This window comes from Psammomys obesus, unplaced genomic scaffold (assembly GCF_907164565.1).
Source record: "Psammomys obesus unplaced genomic scaffold, mPsaObe1.curated_primary_1811, whole genome shotgun sequence".
Lineage (NCBI taxonomy): Eukaryota > Metazoa > Chordata > Mammalia > Rodentia > Muridae > Psammomys > Psammomys obesus.
In genome coordinates, this window is record NW_026585644.1 from 47,085,773 (window position 1) to 47,103,112 (window position 17,340).

The 17,340-nt window shown below is 46.2% G+C and overlaps 1 protein-coding gene across 2 annotated transcripts in view; it reads right to left on the reverse strand.

Annotated features, from left to right (window-relative positions):
- Kcng3 (potassium voltage-gated channel modifier subfamily G member 3) overlaps window positions 1–17,269 on the reverse strand; it is a 36,221-nt gene extending 18,952 nt beyond the window's left edge. Inside the window, exon 1 of one of the 2 annotated variants that reach the window (XM_055622999.1) lies at window positions 16,625–17,269. In XM_055622999.1, the coding sequence (XP_055478974.1) occupies window positions 16,625–17,247 (623 nt within the window). In that variant the 5' untranslated portion in view covers window positions 17,248–17,269. Of the gene's footprint in view, window positions 1–16,591 lie in introns of both variants that reach the window. The other variant, XM_055623005.1, reaches the window with a different exon arrangement.
- Window positions 17,270–17,340: the final 71 nt, after the last annotated feature.

Genomic DNA, 17,340 nt, shown 5'->3' on the forward strand with positions numbered 1-17,340 from the left:
ATGCTGTGGGTAAGGAGAGGATTTCAGCAGCAAAGAGGCACGCAGTGAAGTCATGGGAGCACTTGTGTTCACCGTTCTAGAATCTGTATTTTTGTTTGAGCCAGGTGATCTTCTTTTGCATCACTGGCTTCGCTGGAACTCAATGTGTAGGTCAGGCTATCTTTGAACTTGAGGCAATTCCCCTGTCTCAGCCTTGGTAGGACAACACATTCACACCGCCACACCAGCTCCATAATCTGTATATTTTCACATGCTCCAGAGACTTTTATGCATAATTTCCACACCACCACCACACTCCTTTTGACGAAGGATCCCACGTAGGTGAAACTGGCCTCAAACTCCATCTGGACATATAGTCAAGGATGACCTTGAACTCCTGATCCTCTGGTCTCTACCTCCAGAGTGCTGAGATTACAGACCTGCACTGACATACTCTTTCTAAAGCATGTTTCTTTTAGTTCACACACTCATTTGTTCTGCTTAAGTTTTGGTAACTGTTATTCAAAGAAAACGCATTTTGATTGGCATAGAAATTCTTTATAAAAAAGAAAAAAAAAAAAAAAGCCTGGCAGAACATGGTGGCGCATGCTTTTAATCCCATCGCTCAGATCCCATCATGCAGAGATGGGGATCTCTGTGAATTGGAGGCTAGCCTGGTCTACATAGAGTCCAGGACAGCCAGGGCTCTGTTACAGAGAAACTCTGTCTCGAAAAAACAAAAACAAAAAAGACGGAGTTTTGTTTTTATCTTCAAGTCTGTCATATTTAAGAAAAATTCCTCAGATTTACTGTAATGACTTACCACCAACATTTAAATAAGTTATACAGGTTAATTGAGAAATTGGAACAATTTGTTTAAAAAAAAACCCCATTGTATACTGTACTGTTACTACTAATACTTAATTTGTATCTTTTCTAGGTTCTGAAAAAAGTCCTTTTCACTGAATTTAGTTCTTAAGTGACATATATAATAATAACTATCAATTAGGTTCAATTTGGTCTTTAATTTGGCTTTTGTAATAGGAGTCAAAATTCCCCATGCATCATTTATACAACCAAAGACAGAGCGTACTGTGCAGAAAGAATTGGAGCTCCAGCTGAGCATGGTCTGGGGCCAAGGGCTGGTGTCCCCAACCCTCCCCCACTATGTCACCATTGGCTCTGATTTCCCCATCGTCACAACTCATTGAATCTGCATATTTTGAAAACAACAAACACACACCTAGGATGATGCGTGCCATTGCTGGGCACGGAAAGCAAGGTCTATCACATTTACTTCACACACTCCGCCTCACACACGTGAGGCGTGAGGAACAAAGGTGTGCGCGTGGTGACATGACAAAGCCATAACTGTCTGTGTGACTCCGGTGCGTCTCACACATTGTCAAACCAGGGCCCTTGGCAAATACCTGTGGCCACACACTGTAAGCAAATGAGCAAGGGGTGGGATTTCGGTAAACAGCAAAAGCCTGGTGTCTCCTGGGCTTTTTCGGCTTCCTCCTTGTCAGTGTCGCTACCTGCAAAGTTCACTTAATGCCCTTGGTGAACACTGACTCATTTTCTGACGCTCGTGGCATTATGGTGACTCAGTGACCTATAGCAGCATGGCCCCACAACCCCACCGCTGTTGCTGGGTTCTACTGAGTTAAAGCATGGCACTGTCAAAGATGGCTGCCCTTGAGAGAACTTAGAAGACTATGCAGCCCCTCCAACATTTTTGACACACTGTGTTTGTTTGTGTGTGTGAGTGAGTGTCTCTACATGTGTAAAGGCCAGGACAGAGGAGGATGGTGAGGTCCTGTTCTATTATTACTCTCTGCTTTATTTTAATTTTTAAGATTTATTTATTATGTTCACAGTATTCTGCCTGCATGTACACCTGCACACCAGAAGGCACAAGATCTCATTATAAATGGTTGTGAGCTACCATATGGGTGCTGAGAATTGAACTCAGGACCTTTGGAAAAACAGCCAGTGCTCTTAACCTCTGAGCCATCTCTCCAGCCCCTCTGCTTTGTTGTTAAGGGAATAGGGTCTTTCATTGAATTTAAAACTTGTCTTTTTTTTTTAAAGAAATAAAGCTAGGTTGACTAACCAGCCAGTCAAAGAGTCTCCTGTCTCTGGTGGCCTCCCAATCATAACCCACTGGAGTTCACATGTTCCTGGTGTTCACATGTTTTACCTGGGTGCTGGAGATCAGGACTCGGGTCCTCATGATTACATAGCAAATGCCCTTACAGACGGCACCATCTCCTCAGCCTGATGCTTTTTAAGTTAAAACAATTGCAAAAGTATGCAAATTATGACATAGTGTAAACATACAACATGTCTACACCGATGAGGGCCTGGGATGTAGCTCAATTGTCAGTGTTTGCCTTTCAGGGCTTCCATCCCCAGCACTGAATAAAACAGGAACTCATGAGATTAAGTCGGGAGGATCAGGAGCTCAAAGACTTCAGGTTACACAGCAAGTTCAAGGCCAGTGTGAGCCACATTGAAACTGACCCTCAAAAACCAAAATGATTGCTTATTAGTGGACAGAGATTGAACTGAACATCAAAGTTCTCACCACAGAGAACTGACAAGTACACAGTGTAGTCAGGGTGTGGTGGTATAGCTTGGATCTCCAGCACTCTGGAGAAAGGGGCAGGTGGATCTCTGCAAGTTGGAAGGCAGCCTGGTCTACACAATTAGCTCTAGGCTACCAGGGCTACACAGGGAGACCCTGCCTCAAAAGCAAACAAATCTCATCATGTGAGCACACAAAAGGTCAACCGCACCCTATAAATACAACTATTATTTGTACGTTAGGACAAGTTTTACAGTTCTGAGAATCAAGTCAGGAACTCCCGTAAGCCAGGCAAGTGGTCTCACTGAGCATTTGCTGCAGCCCCACATTAATTTCTTTTTTAAATAAAACAATGGACTCTAATGATATCTTCTGTCAAATCAATTTCATTCTTCAATTGTGTTGAAACCAAAAGATTGACAATCATCTAACTTGCAAAAGGATTTTTTTGCGGATCATTAGGATCTTTCATTTTCTCACTTTGTAGAAAATACTGCATAAAAACCTGCTTAGACCAAAACTTACACAGTGACTGCTGTACACACCATGCTTGTCTGCTTAGCGGTGCCAGATGAAGTGGACACGGTGGCACATGTCTGCAATCTCAGCTCTCAGCACTTGGGAAGCAGAGGCAGGAGGATCTATCACTTTGACTTCAAGGCCAGCCTGGCCTACATTCCAAGTTCCAGGCATCAGACAGTGGGAGCAAGGTTCAGTGGGTAAAAGCACTTACTACCCAAGAATGAGGAACTGAGATTAGATCTCCAACTCCCACATATAAAAACAGGCAAGGAAAGCAGAGACGAGAGAATCCCTGGGGTTTGCTGGCTAGCCAGTCTAGCCAATTGCTAAATTCCAGGATTAGTGAGAAACTCAAGACAGACAGATAGCTAGATAGCTCGATAGATGAAAGTGTGGAGTTACCAATCTCCAACTTCCTAATGCACACGTGACGTTTGAGACAAGGTCTCACTGTATAAGACCCTGGCTGGCCTGAAACTCACAGGGATCCACCTGCCTTTGCCTTCTGAGTGCCAGGATTAAAGGCATGGGTCACCACATCCAGCACAAATAAAAGTTTTAATTTTTTTCTTTTCCTGTATTTATTTTATTTTATGTGTATAAGCTGTTTTGCGTGTGTGTGTGTGTGTGTGTGTGTGTGTGTGTACATGATGTGCACGCCTGGTTCCTGCAGCGGTCAGAAGAGGGAGTCAGAAATCCAGGAACAGGAGTTACACATAGTTGTGAGCCTCCGTGTGAGTTCTGGGAACCAAATCTGGGTCCTCTGCAAGAGCAACAAGTGTTCTTAATTGTTGAGCCATCTCTCTAGTCCCACAAATAAATATCTGTGACTTGGGACGGGTGAATAGAGTGTTTGTTAGAAAAGGCAACTTGAGAGCTGGAGACATGGTTCAGAGGTTAAGGGCACTGTCTGCTCTTGCAGAGGTCCGGAGTTCAATTTCCAGCAACCACATGGTGGCTCACAACCATCTATAATGAGATCTGGTGCCCTCTTCTGGTGTGCAGGTGTACATGCAAGCAGAACACTGTATACATAATAAATAAATAAATCTTTAAAGAAAGAAAAAGCAACTGGAAAAGGGCAAGAGCAAGAATTTCCCAAAGCTTTTAGAAGATGAACTTGGATGTCCATACTAAAATTGAGGACTTACTTGGCTGCTTTGGGGACATTTTTGTTTCATGTAGCTTATATCTATCAGTACTTAGATATAAGGTGGAAATTTTTGGATTATTAGTTTAATTCCTTTTAAATGGTAATAAATAGGTCTGAGAATGTAGTTTAGTTGGTAGAGTACTTGCCTGGCAGGCAGGAGTTCCTGAGTTTGATTTCCTGCATAATATCAGCCAGTCAGGGTGGTACTTGCTTATAATCCCAGAGCTGAGAAAGCAGAGGCAGGAATATCTCTGAGTTCCAGACCAACTGTGGCTACACCATAAAACCTTGCCCAATAAATAAAAAGCAGTGGGGCTAGCGAGATGGCTCATCAGTTACAGGCTTACTGTGTTTCCGGAGGACCCAAGTTCAGTTCCTAGAACCCACACAGGTCAGCTCACGAGTACCTGTAATTCCCGTTCCAGAGCATCTGACGCCCTCCTCTGGCCCCCACAGGCACCTGCACTCACATGCATATACCCAGACACAGACACACACAGACACACACACACACATAATTTAATTTTTTTTAAATTTTAGCTATATGCATATTTGTGTGTCTGTGTGTGTGCACATGAGTGTGTGTGCTCACGGAGGTTAGAGACATCCTCCCTTCCTCCCAGCCCAGAACTGCAGTTACAGGTGGTTGTGAGCCTGTGGGCTCTTAACCAATAAGCCATCTTTCCAGGCCCGATTTAAAAAAAAAAAAAAATCTTTAAAAAAAATTTAAGAAAAAGAAGTTTTGCTAACCTTTATACAACTGCAGACATTTTTCTTTAACACTATACCAAAACTGAAAAGGCGACAGCTCTTCAGAGGTTAGATGGTATCTGGGAGAGCACCTACCTCTGAGCTGTCTGAGGTGTTGCGTGGACTGGTGTCTTTGATACTCCAGATGGGCTCGACTGTGGCACAATTTTGTGACATCTGGGGCTGATCACGTAGGACATACGAGTGTGCTGAGTGATGCAGCTTATAAAAAATATCATACAGGGCTCTATGAAGGTCTTTAGCGCTGTAACTGAGGCTGGCCTGGAACTCACTGCGTAGCGGCAGCTGACCTCAGGTTCTCAGCCCCTTGGCCTCCTGAGTGCTGGGACCACAGGCTCTCATCACCATGGCCAGGAAGGCTGCAGAGTTACTCATTTTTACCAATAGCAAGAAATATTGTCCCTTGTTCTCCTTCAACAGACTTAGTGAATCCATTTCAGAGAAATTCATCTGCTCTGCCGTCAGCCCTGAGTAAATGTGGAATATCAGAACATCAGCAGCGTTGTGTTGCGAGGTGGCTGCTAGTTCAGCCCTCACCTCAGCCACCTGCAAAGCGCTCTCTGCAACGGCCATGTCACCACACACAGAAGTGCTTTCTGCAACCTCCTGTATCTTCACACAGGTTATGTGAAAGCACATACCAGAGGTGGTGTCACTGAGCAGTGTCAGAGCCAGAGGCATGAGCTAAAGCCCAGCGCTCTCTAGCAGTGCATCTTTTTTTTTCCTTTAATTACAAATAGGTACTATGAGTCAAGTTATGATTAAAATCAATACTTTGTCCAGGACCTTCTTAGATAAACATTGTTTTATAAAAACAGAGGTAGAGAATACAGTGCCTGACACAGTCTTGGCTGGTTATGCCACTTTCCCAGTGCCTGTGTGCCTGGCCCTGGGGAATTCTGGCTGATGCCAATGTCCTCCTGCAACCCCAGCTCTGCCCTCTCCAGTGTTCCTGCCCATGGCGGCGGAACCTGTTCTCATCATCAACCCTTCAGTTCTTCTACCTCCTGAAAAAATGCTGAGGACCAAGGCTGGGTCTCCCTATGTCACAGGGGTAGCTGGGTAGGTACCGACCCACCCAAACCAATGCCCTTTTTGGTGTTTTCTGAAGAGGGTCTTGCTATTATTCAAGCTGACCTCAAACTCCCCCTCTTCCTGCCTCGGCCTCCTGAGTGCTGAGTGGGTCACCACAGTTGGTTCCATTTCCTGCTTCTTAAATGCACCTAATATTCATATGAAAGCTCGGGCTTCTAATATGTTCCTGAGATGGCTGGCCCTGATTTAACGACCTAGCTCATGAATCGAGGATTGGTCACCCACTCTTCTCCCCACTCACCACAAGCACTCACAGTGTACATGACGGCTGAACTAAAGGCCTCTCACAGTACCGGACAGTCAATCAGTAACTGCACCCACTGCACCCTGCCGCCCACAATCACCTCCCACGAAGGGAACCTCCAAATCTGAGGTGGCATCCAGGCATCAGCATCCAGACAGACGAATGTTATAAATGAGGGCAGGGAGTGGATATGATCAAAATGCCTTGTATACGTGTATGAAATTCTCAATATTTAAACAGAAGATAATTGAGAGGAAAATAATGTGGTGTGTGTGTAAAACAGAGAGAGAGAGAGAGATTAGTTATAAATGAGCAGACCTTGTTGGCCTATGCCTGGGCTACATAGAAACATCCAGGACAGCCTAAGCAACTAAGAAAAACCTTGTCTGAAAACGAAAACAAAAAAGACTGGCATGAAGCTGGGCATAGCAGCTTTAACCGCAGCATTCAGGAGGCAGAGGCAAGCAGACTTCTGTGAGTTCAAGTCCAGTCTGATATAGTCAGTTTCAGGCCAGCCAGGGTTACATCGTGAGACCCCGGTTCAAAAAAATAAAATAATAAAGTAAAATGGACTAACATGAGCTCAGTGGTAGAACTCTTTGCCTGTATGTCTGGGGTCCTGGGAAGCCCCAACACTGCTGCTAAGTAAATCAATAGTTACATGTGAGTTAGATCAGGCGTGGCGGCGCACGCTTTTAATCCCAGTGCTCAACAGTTTGTGGGTCAAGATGCCTCAGCAGGATCCAAGGGCGGCACAAACATCAGACTTGCTAGAAACAACCATCAGTCATTAATCCTCTCACACACACAAAAAGGTGGTGCAACGGCTATGCTGATTTCTACAAAGCAGGAAGCTCTGACCTAGAGAAGCAGTGAGGACCCCCCACTGAACACAGAGGGAACTTCAAGCTCGGGTCGGGCCTGGCAGTACAAGCCTGTTATCCCAGCTGAGGCTGGACGGTCACAAGTTCGAGTCCTGAGTGGCAACAGGGTGAGTGCAAGACTAGCTGAGGCAACCTAGTAAGACTTTGGGTCAAGACAAAAAGTTAAAAAAAAAAAAAAAAAAAAGACTGAGGCATTCACCTCAAAATTAGAACGCTGCCTGGCCTCACATGGGCAAGCCCATAGGCTTAGGCCTCCTGAAGGGCCAAAATGTGTGAACTCAGATCTGCATGAGGCCATCATCTCAGAAGGGCAGGGATTGGCAAGCTTCCTGTGCAGTCAGCCAGGCTTTAAGGTGTACAATGTCTCTTTTGGGGTTTCCTTCTTAACACCAAGTCTCATGTAGCCCAGGTTGGCCTCAACGTTGAACTCCTGATCCTCTTGCCTTTGTCTCCCACGTGATGGGGTTATAGGCTTACACCATCATGGCCTGCCGAAGGCCATATTACAACTGCTCAATACTTTTCTATAAAACCTGACACACAGATACTAAAATCTGAATGCCATGCAATGTTAAGTCACAAGATACTTCCGGGTTTCATTTTGGTTCGTTTTAAAATTGTTTGGGGCTTTCATCTGAGGCAATGCTCCTGCCTGCGCCTTACAAGTCTATACCCTAACAGGCTTAGTCTTTCTTTTTCTATTTAAAAATCCAACCACAGTTCCAGAATAATTTATACTTCTATAAACTCACAACCAAACCATATGCTGAAAGTAGTATGGACTGTCACTTGCCTATGCATGGGTTCAATCCCCACAGTAGAAAACAATCACTCAGTCATCCATTTGTGTGTGTGTTTGTGTGTGAGAGAGAGAGAGAGAGAGGGAGAAGACAGTAAGATATGGCTTACTAAGAATAGGAAAACTAAGCCAAGAAAGTTTAAAATCTACTTAAGGGTTTGGTACACACACGTACACACACACACACACACACATTTTCTTTCTCTCCTTCCGATTAGTGAAGTTGTCCTTAGACCCACAGGTATTGGGGTCCTTCTGGCTTGGCCACTCATATTGAGCAGTGAACACAATTCTCTTCCATGAGATCTGCTTCCCATGTTACAGTATTATGAGAAGTGTGTAGCAGAGAGAGCCCCGGGCAGTGGTGGCTGAGAGGAGAAATAGAGGCCATTTTCCATACTGTGTGGCTGAATCCATCTTGTAGAAACGGTCTCAGACATACGCGCTCTGTGTGGATCGTGGCTTCACCACACACTGGAACACTGCACAGATACTAAAAAGAGCAAGAGTACCAGACATGTCATATACCTGCAGTGCCAGTACCAGAGAGGTTGAGGACAGAAGATGGGAATTTCAGGACTAACCTTGGCTACACTGCTGGGTCCCGTTAAAAAGAAAGGGGGAGAAGAGGGGAAAAAATGAACTAGTATGGAAAGAGTTCTGCATTGTTAAAAGGCAAATTGTTGAGGGCTGAAGAGTGTGCGCTGCTCCTGCAAAGGAGCCATGCTTGATTCCCTGCACCGACATCAGGCAGCTCACCGCCACCTGTAACTCCAGCTCCAGGAGCTGACGCTTCTGGCCTCTGCACATGTATGAACATGCCCATACCTACACACACACACACACACACTTTACAACTTTTGTTAAGGTAAACTAATCAACAAGACTATAAAATAGCCCCAGTTATACGTATTTTAATATCTATATAATACACAATTCTGCCTACGCATGCGTTCGCATGTATGTGTGCATGTCTACGCTGATAGTGCACGAACATTCCTGAAAGAATACTCGGATACTGCAGCTGAAGCAGGACAGAGTTCACCGGCACCCTCAGCTACAAAGCAAGTCCAGGGCCAAGAAGGGAACCCAGAAACCGCATGGGGCCCGGGGAAGAGTGGACATTGACACTCTGCATCTCCCAGAGGGTGAAGTTTTCATTAGAAATAGTTAAGTAAAAACAGCATTTAAAATGACTTACCAAAATGAGGGGAAAAACCTTCCACAGAACTGTAAAAGTGGCAGCAGACATAAAAAAAAGAAAAGAAAAGAAAACCCTACCCACTCTTAAAAGTCCAGTGTGAAAGAACTGAGTTTAACTGAGGTCCCAGGTTCTGTCCAATCTTATCAGAGATCTATTAATTACCAACTTCTACAAATAACCACCTTATCTGCCAAGTGAAAGCCCGTAGACCTTTAGTCTGCAATTTCAAATACTGCTCTTATTTCTAACACTCCAAAGCCTACTGGGTTTATGTAATATTGAACACAAAGGCAATGGAAATAACACAATTGATTTTTAAATTTCCATCACCTTGGTGCTCGTTTTGATTATTTAAATTTCCTTAACAGGGGCTTAAAATAACACAAGAAAGTTAAACAATTTACAATCTCTTCAAATTCTTACCATCACGACAAAGTAATATAAATTGAAGATCAAAATCCCCACATGACAAAACTGTAACAAAGAACTGCTAAAGAATAAATCAAAATTATCATAAGGCTTGCCAACTGATTAAAAACTCAGAACACTTCTACTGAGACCCACGGAGCGGACACTGTCCACAAGTGAAGAGATCAGACAATTTATCCCTGACAGGACTACCGGAAGTCACAAGCAGCTAGCAAAAGGTACATTTTTATAAAATAGACAATAGTTAGTAAATTTTAAAATTTCTTAAAAAGGACTTGTTTACTTTAAAAAAGTTTTTGTGTTTTTTTTCCCCTACATTCATGCCAGTGTTCCACATGCATGTAGTACCTTGGCAAGCCAAAAGAGGGCGATAGGTCCCCCTGGAACTGGAGTTTGTGAGCCACCATGTGGGTGCTGGGAACAGAACTCCCGTCCTCTCCAAGAGTAGTAAGTTCTATTAAGCACTGAGCCATCTCTCCAGCCCCCTTCTTGACCCAGGGTCTCACTAGATCTCTGTCTTCCTGCTGCAGCTCTAAGTGTTGGGATGACAGACTTGTGCAGTCTGACCCTTGGCAGTGTCAGACGGAGACTCCACTAAGCCAAAAGCCAAACTGCCTAACCAATCAGATAAAGCATTAAGAACATGCTCCTGCAAAGATTAATTAGTCAATGCATCTGTTTATCTAGGGGCCTGTGAGTGCATTCACTGCAGAGCTTTACCAAGATGATATCCCAGTCCTCACAACGAGACGGCTTCATATAGCATGCATATAGCATACACATCCATACATACTGCATTCAGTCATACAGCACGAGAAATGTTCTCCTTTCTCATGGGGAAAACCCTCTGGGGCCCTCCTCGCAATCTCTCCAAACAGGAAGCAGACTCCATCAAAGAGAACTCTATTCAGGGCTCAAGAGTAGGCTAAAGTGGCCAAGTGCCTCAAGCCCGAGGCAGCCCAATGCCCACAGGCCCGAGGGCAACTTCACTCTGTCATATCCACAGCTTCCTAGTCCAGGATACCCCTACACAATCAAAGTCCCCAAGGCCAGGTACTGAAGGCCAGGCTCCACAGCTTGCAATACTCTTGTTAACGGTTAGGAGGCAGGCCTACGAGAAAGGACTAAACCACTGGGGTAGTACCCTTGAATGGGATTTTTGGGGCCCTGGCCCCTTCCTACTTCCTTTGCTCCCTGGACATGAGGCAAGCACTGACCCAGGCCTTGTGTTCCAGCCACAATGGGCTGCCTGCTCAGGCTCAAAGCAAAAGGACCAAAGACCACGGATTGAATCCTAGAAGCCATAAACCAAGATAACCATCCTTCCTTTCAAAGTGTTCCTCTAAGTATTTTGTAAGTGATGAAAAGCTACTGCACGTGTTATAGGAGCTATCCTAAAAACCCATCACAGGCTGATCCAATCTCTTACCTTCTCTACAACTATGCCCCTGGGCTGAAGGCCCACTCCCTTGCTTGACCGGTCTCATAGCATTTGTCATTGATCCCCAAGGGGCTGAGGACATGGCCTAGCAGGTGCTTGCCAACATGCATGAGGCCCCTGGGCTTAATCATGGCAACACATATATACACATACATACATATATGTATGTATATACATAACTAAATAAATCAAATACATCAGAACATATAGATTTCTTAAAAAACCTTCCAAGGGGCTGGAGAGATGGCTTAGAAGTTAAGAGCATTTGTTCTTAAAGAAGACTGGGGTTCAATTCCCAGCACCTACCTGGTAGCTCAAAACCATCTATAGCTTCAGTTCTAGAGACTCCATGTTCCTCTTCTGACTCCCACAGACACCAGGCTCGCATGTGGTGCAGACATACATGAGGGCGAAGCATACATTAAATAAATAACAAAACAAAAAACCTTCTTCTGGGACTGGAGAGATGGCTCAGCAGTTAAGAGCACTGGCTGCTCTTTCAGAGAATCCACGTTGAATTCCCAACCCCCACACGGGAGCACACAACTGTCTATATAACTCCAGTTCCAGGGGATCTGACACCCTCACACAGACATACGTGAGGGTAGAACGCCAATGTACATAAAATAAAAATAAATAAATAAACCTAAAGCCCGTGTCATATTTGAAAGAAAATATGCAAGCTCCTTCCACACTGGAGGTCCTCTGGTCTCTGTCAACTTCTTCCACAGATTTGTGTTTGGGATCAATTCTAGCCCACCAGATGGGCGGCCCTTCGATTCTGTACACAGCCAGGCCTGCTGTCATCTCAGAGCCTTTGCCTTTACTGTTCTTCCTGCCGAGACACCCTTCGCTCCAGTTTCCCACAGCTGGCTCTCTCATATCCAGGACTCAAAGCTACCTTTCGAGACCTAAAGTTCTCATGTGCTTGTTTACAGTGTTTTCTTTTATCAAATTAGAAAGCTCCAAAGGATAGAGGACCCATCTTGTAGATTTGTGCACCCACACGGCCTACCACAGTCACAGAAACTTATCAGGTAGTGGATGATTAGAATTTCTTTTTTAATATGTAGCCTAGGCTGGTCCAGCATGGCCTAGCCTCATGATAGTTCATATATATTTCCCCCCTCAATTAACAGCAAAAATCTGTTAGTGGCAGTTGTCTTTTAAGGGGGGTCTTAAATTAGCGAACAAAGTATTTAAATTCATAAAGTGCCAATCCACAATGTTACCCCTAACAGCTCTTTAAATTGTAACAAAAGACACATGTCAATCTGGATGGCCCTTGGAAGGTATTTCAGATCCCCAGCACCCACATAAAAGCAGAACACGGCAGCACAGGTCTGTGGTCCCAAACTCTGCAGAGAAGTCCCTGACACTTGCTGACCAGTCAGCTAGCCTAGCGGAATCCATCAGCTCTAGGTTCAGTGAGACCCTGTCTCAGATACTAAGGTGGGAGAGTGACCTAAGAAACAATTTTGACATCAACTTTTGGTCTCTATGTGCACAAACGCTTTCATCCCCTCTCCCCCCACATGCATGCACACACACACACACACACACACACACACACACACCTGTGTGCACTTTCCACCTCCCGAGCCAGGTACGGTAGCACATGCCTGTAATCTCAGCACGTGGGAGGTAAAGGTAAGCAGGAGAATGAATAATTCAAGGTCATCCTTGGATACACCCCGAATCGCAAGCCACCCTGGGCCATGAGATGCCATGAGACGACACCACCACCACCACCACCACCACCACCACAAAAAAAAAAAAAAAAAAAAAAAGGAGAACTATGTTTGGAGTTGACATGGTAGTACACACCTGTAATCTCAGTGTTAGGGAGGCTGTGGCAGGAAAACGGTCAGTTTGAGGCTGGGCAGTGGTGGCACATACCTTTATTCTCAGCACTTGGGAGGCAGAGGCAAGGCGCATCTCTGTGAGTTCGAGACCAGCCTGGTCTACAGAGTGAGTTCCAGGACAGCCAAGTCTACACAGAGAAACCCTGTCCAAACAAACAAACAAACAAACAAACAAACAAAAAGCCTGACTCAAAAACAAAATGAAGGAGGGGTATGAATGATTTTACCTGCCTTCAAGGGCTTTTCACCAACTCCATTGCAGGTACAGTGTGTTTATGAGAAAATGCCATCTAGGAAGGCCGTGACAAATATAAATAGTACAAGCCAGCTAGCCATCCCTAAAGTTTGGGAGGAAACATCTCATTTCCTAGGGCAGCCCACAAAGGCTCCAAACAGAACCTGAGCTGGGCTTGCATGGCTCCTTTCATTAGGTCAGGAATGTACAGTGAGGGGCACAGGAACAGTGGACAGGGATGCCGGGCCTTCGGGGGAAGAGGGGTACTGAGTGTTTGCAGCTCCTAGAAGTAGGCCTGGTTAGGCCTGGCTACACCTTCTATCTTTACAATAGTCGGGAGGGAAGGACCACGTCATTTAGTGTCTATTCTCAGAAGCACAACATAAAACAAGCTCTGACCCTGGCAAAGACTTCCAACTCTTGTTTCTGCAAGGCTGGGAATCAAACCTAAGGGCTGTTGCACAAGCACTTTAGTACTGAGCTAACGTCCCCTCCCCAGATCCTTTATTGATTGATTGATTGATTGATTGATTGATTGTGTGGCAGGGTCTCCCTGTGATGTAGCTCAGGGCTCACTATGCAGCAAGGCTCTGACACCCCTGCATTGACCATGAACGGTGGAATGACAGGTGAGTGCCTCCATGTCCAGTCATCTCTCCTGTGTCCGTCTCGCCCATCATGGTACACACTTAACACATTCTCTACTCTATGGGCAAGCTTCTCAGCACAAATGACACAAAGCCACCAACTGATACAGAGCAGCTAGAATTATTCACATTATTCGGATATGCTCTCTAGCCACCTCTCACTCTACCACTAGATTCTCACTCCCTAAACATAACATACAAGTTTCATGCCTATGCCCACGCTGTTCCTTTAACTGGGAAACTCTCCTATTTTGTTCTTAAGCAAGACACAGGACTGTGCAGGTTGCATAAACCAGTTTATGTAAGTGACGCCCCCTGCCAGCGTTGGACAGTGCACTTCCATGGATGCCTTGTCTCCATCCTCTGTGACCTTGGAGGCTTTCTCAGAATCATTCAACTCCTGAAGACCCATCGTGCCTCTGCGTCCTACATCAACTCTTCTTTACAAGAAAAAAAAGTTACAGTCTTTGAACAGCAGCAGTGACTGGAACGAGGGGACTCTCTGAAAAGACACAAACTGTGATGAGGTGAATCAAGAACTAAAGCTATGAGGCTGAGGATACAAATAAGTGGCAGGACACTGGCCTGGCAGGTTATGATTCCCCTCAAGTCTCCAAGGGGAAGGAGGGAACTCTGGCTTTATTCAGTGGGTCCCAGTCAAATGACCAAAAGGAGGCAGATTCATTTTAGCTGCCACAGGCTAGCAGGAACTGAGAGACTGTGAAAGGCCAGCTGAGGAGCCTGTTTTGGTGGAGGCCAGTGAGGGGCTTCCCGGGTAGCATGCAACATCATTATTCTGCCATCCTCTAGTTTATCTGGGATCACGGACACTGGCTTTCTTATACCCACTTGTAGAGAGAAGCTTGAAACTGGGCCATTAAGCCAAGAAAACCATGCATTTGCCTGAAATATCTGAGTATCTAGGAAACAGTCTGACTTGAATAATTATATACATACTTAAGATACGTATACACAAATTAAGCTTCACCCTGTCTTTTCCACTTCCTCTGTAGCCTCTCTCTTATCTCTGTCTCGTCCCTCTTTGGTTCTTTGGTTTCTCTTTCTATCTAAAATTAGTACTCATCCTAATGCTTTACATAAATGATCCTTCTCCCCAAACTGCCCCCCAAAAAAGTATCACTCCCTTAGCTCCCCGTTCTTGCCTATGCCTCGGTGTCACCAGCTCCCTCAAAACCTAAACAGTCAGCCCTCCTGTTTCCTTTGCTAATGAGCTCAGTCCATCGTAACCTTCTATGTTTGCTGACGAATGCCCTCAGAGCTGGTCATTCATTTTTCTATGTCTCTTTCAAAACAAAACAAAACGAGGTCACTTTATTTATATAGAGAAGTTAATTTCACTGTATTCCTGGAGCACCAAGGAAGTAATTCCTATCTGTGAAGTGAAAACACAACCGAACACACAAAACAAAACAACTTCCCTGATTTATTTCTTTCCAAAACACAGCTCTTGGATTTCACGACAAGATGGCATACTGGTAATGGGCTCTCCATTGTCTTTACACCTAAGAGTGATATAAAAATCTTCGCTCCCTACAGGAAGAATGTTCTGTGAAAGCAATGCTCAGCTGTACCAACAGACACCACTGTTCCTGGCATACCCAGGCCCATCAAAAAAAGATTACAGGGACAAACCTTGACTTGAAAGTGAATGGAATAAAAAAAAAAAAAAAAAAAAAAACAAAAAAAGAAAGGAAGGGGAAAAAAAAAAAAAAAAAAAAAAAAAACAGAAAATGAATGGAGGGGGGAATCTTCGAAGAGTTACCAAACAACGGGTAAAAGAATATACAGTTTGGGTCTTATGCTCAAAATGGCTGTCTGCTCTCAAAGTCCAACTTTAGTCTGCTCATTCCTCCCACCAAATATGCAAAATAAACTCACTTGTTCTAAAAACGGGACCGTGTTATCACCATTAAGAGGGAAGCATGATCTCGGGAAAGATTAAAAGTATTTTCCTTTTATCCTAGTAAAGTGCGTGTGTGTTGTGGGGGAGGGAGCAGACACTTCGGCTACCGAACCTTGCTTCTGGATTTGGGGACGTTCCCATTTTTCTTCTCTCCCAAGGTAATAGTTGGTTTTGTTCTCTTCCCCACGCTGAAAACTCTCTGAATGAACCGTAAATCTCTGATACCACACAGAGGACAGGAATTTGCCAGGTCCACACTGGTTGGAATGGAGAGAGGAAAGGGGCACTGACATCCATTATTCAGGGCCTATCACTAAATTAGCCTCCTTTATAATACGGCAATTCCATCCCAGCACACATTATGCCAGGGGCAGGGTGTGCAGAATGCGTGGGCACTGCAGCAGACCACAGTTCACCGGAATGAGACTTCATCTTCTCAACTACCACCAGCATTGGCACATATTTCAAAGAGCTCTTAGCTCAAATTGAATTATCGTGCAAATTATTGTATATTAGCAATAAAGTTTGGAAAAATCTAATTAGCAGGTTGCGATTTGGTCTGAACTAACCTACAAAGCGTGGGGGTTTACCCTAAAAGATGAGGCCCAAGCACTCCCTCTGGCTGTGCCTCGGGGTAAGGGGCGGGGTTGGGGACCCACACATCCCTCGCCGGAGCGCCACGGGGCCTCCCGGGGCATGAAAAAGCCTGGCTGGGAGCCAAGCAGACAAGACGGAGAGACTGGACGGACGGATGGCACGGATAGACGGGACGGGACGGACTGGACGGGCAGAGTAGCAGTTGGTCCTACCCGGAGGGCTCCCTCCCAGGGCCGGCGGAGTACCTGCTCCGGTCATCCAGGCTGCGGTTGTCGGCGGTCGCCGTGCGCCAGTCGGGTAGCGTGCTGGCGCACAGCACCACCATGGACACGATCACGAACACCACGGACACGCTGGCCAGGATCTGCGCGGCCAGCGACGACGTGGGCTCCTCGAAGGTCCGCCGCATGCGCTCCAGCCAGCGCCGGGAGGGAGCCGCCTCGGGCCCGGCGGGACGAGCCTGCTCGCGGCCCAGCTCGTCTGCCGCGTGGAAGGTGTAGGTGTCGGACATGCGGTCGTCTAGGCGGCGCTGGCAGCAGTACTCCAGGTGCGCGCCCTCCAGGCCCCAGTAGATCATCTCGTTGTAGAAGGAGAGCTCGCACATCCGCGGCGCGAAGCGCAGCTTGCCGTGGCCGCGCACGTACAGCAGGATGAAGCCGAAGGCCTCCGAGTGCCGGTCGAAGAAGTACTCGTTGCGCTCCCGGTCGTAGTCGTCGCACACCTCGAGCACGTCGCGCTCCGAGCGGCAGCCGTGCAGCCGGCTCACGCGGCGCAGCGGGAAGTCCTTGAGCAGCTCCCGGGACAGCGAGTACCGGGCGCCGCCCACGTTCAGCACCACCGAGGCCGCCCCGCCGCGCCCGAAGGTCATGGCTGGCCGCCCCGGGGGCCTGGCCGCCGCGCGCACGGGGTGGCCGCGCCGTCGGGGCCCGCGCTCCCCCGGGGGCTGGCGCCCCGCGCCGCC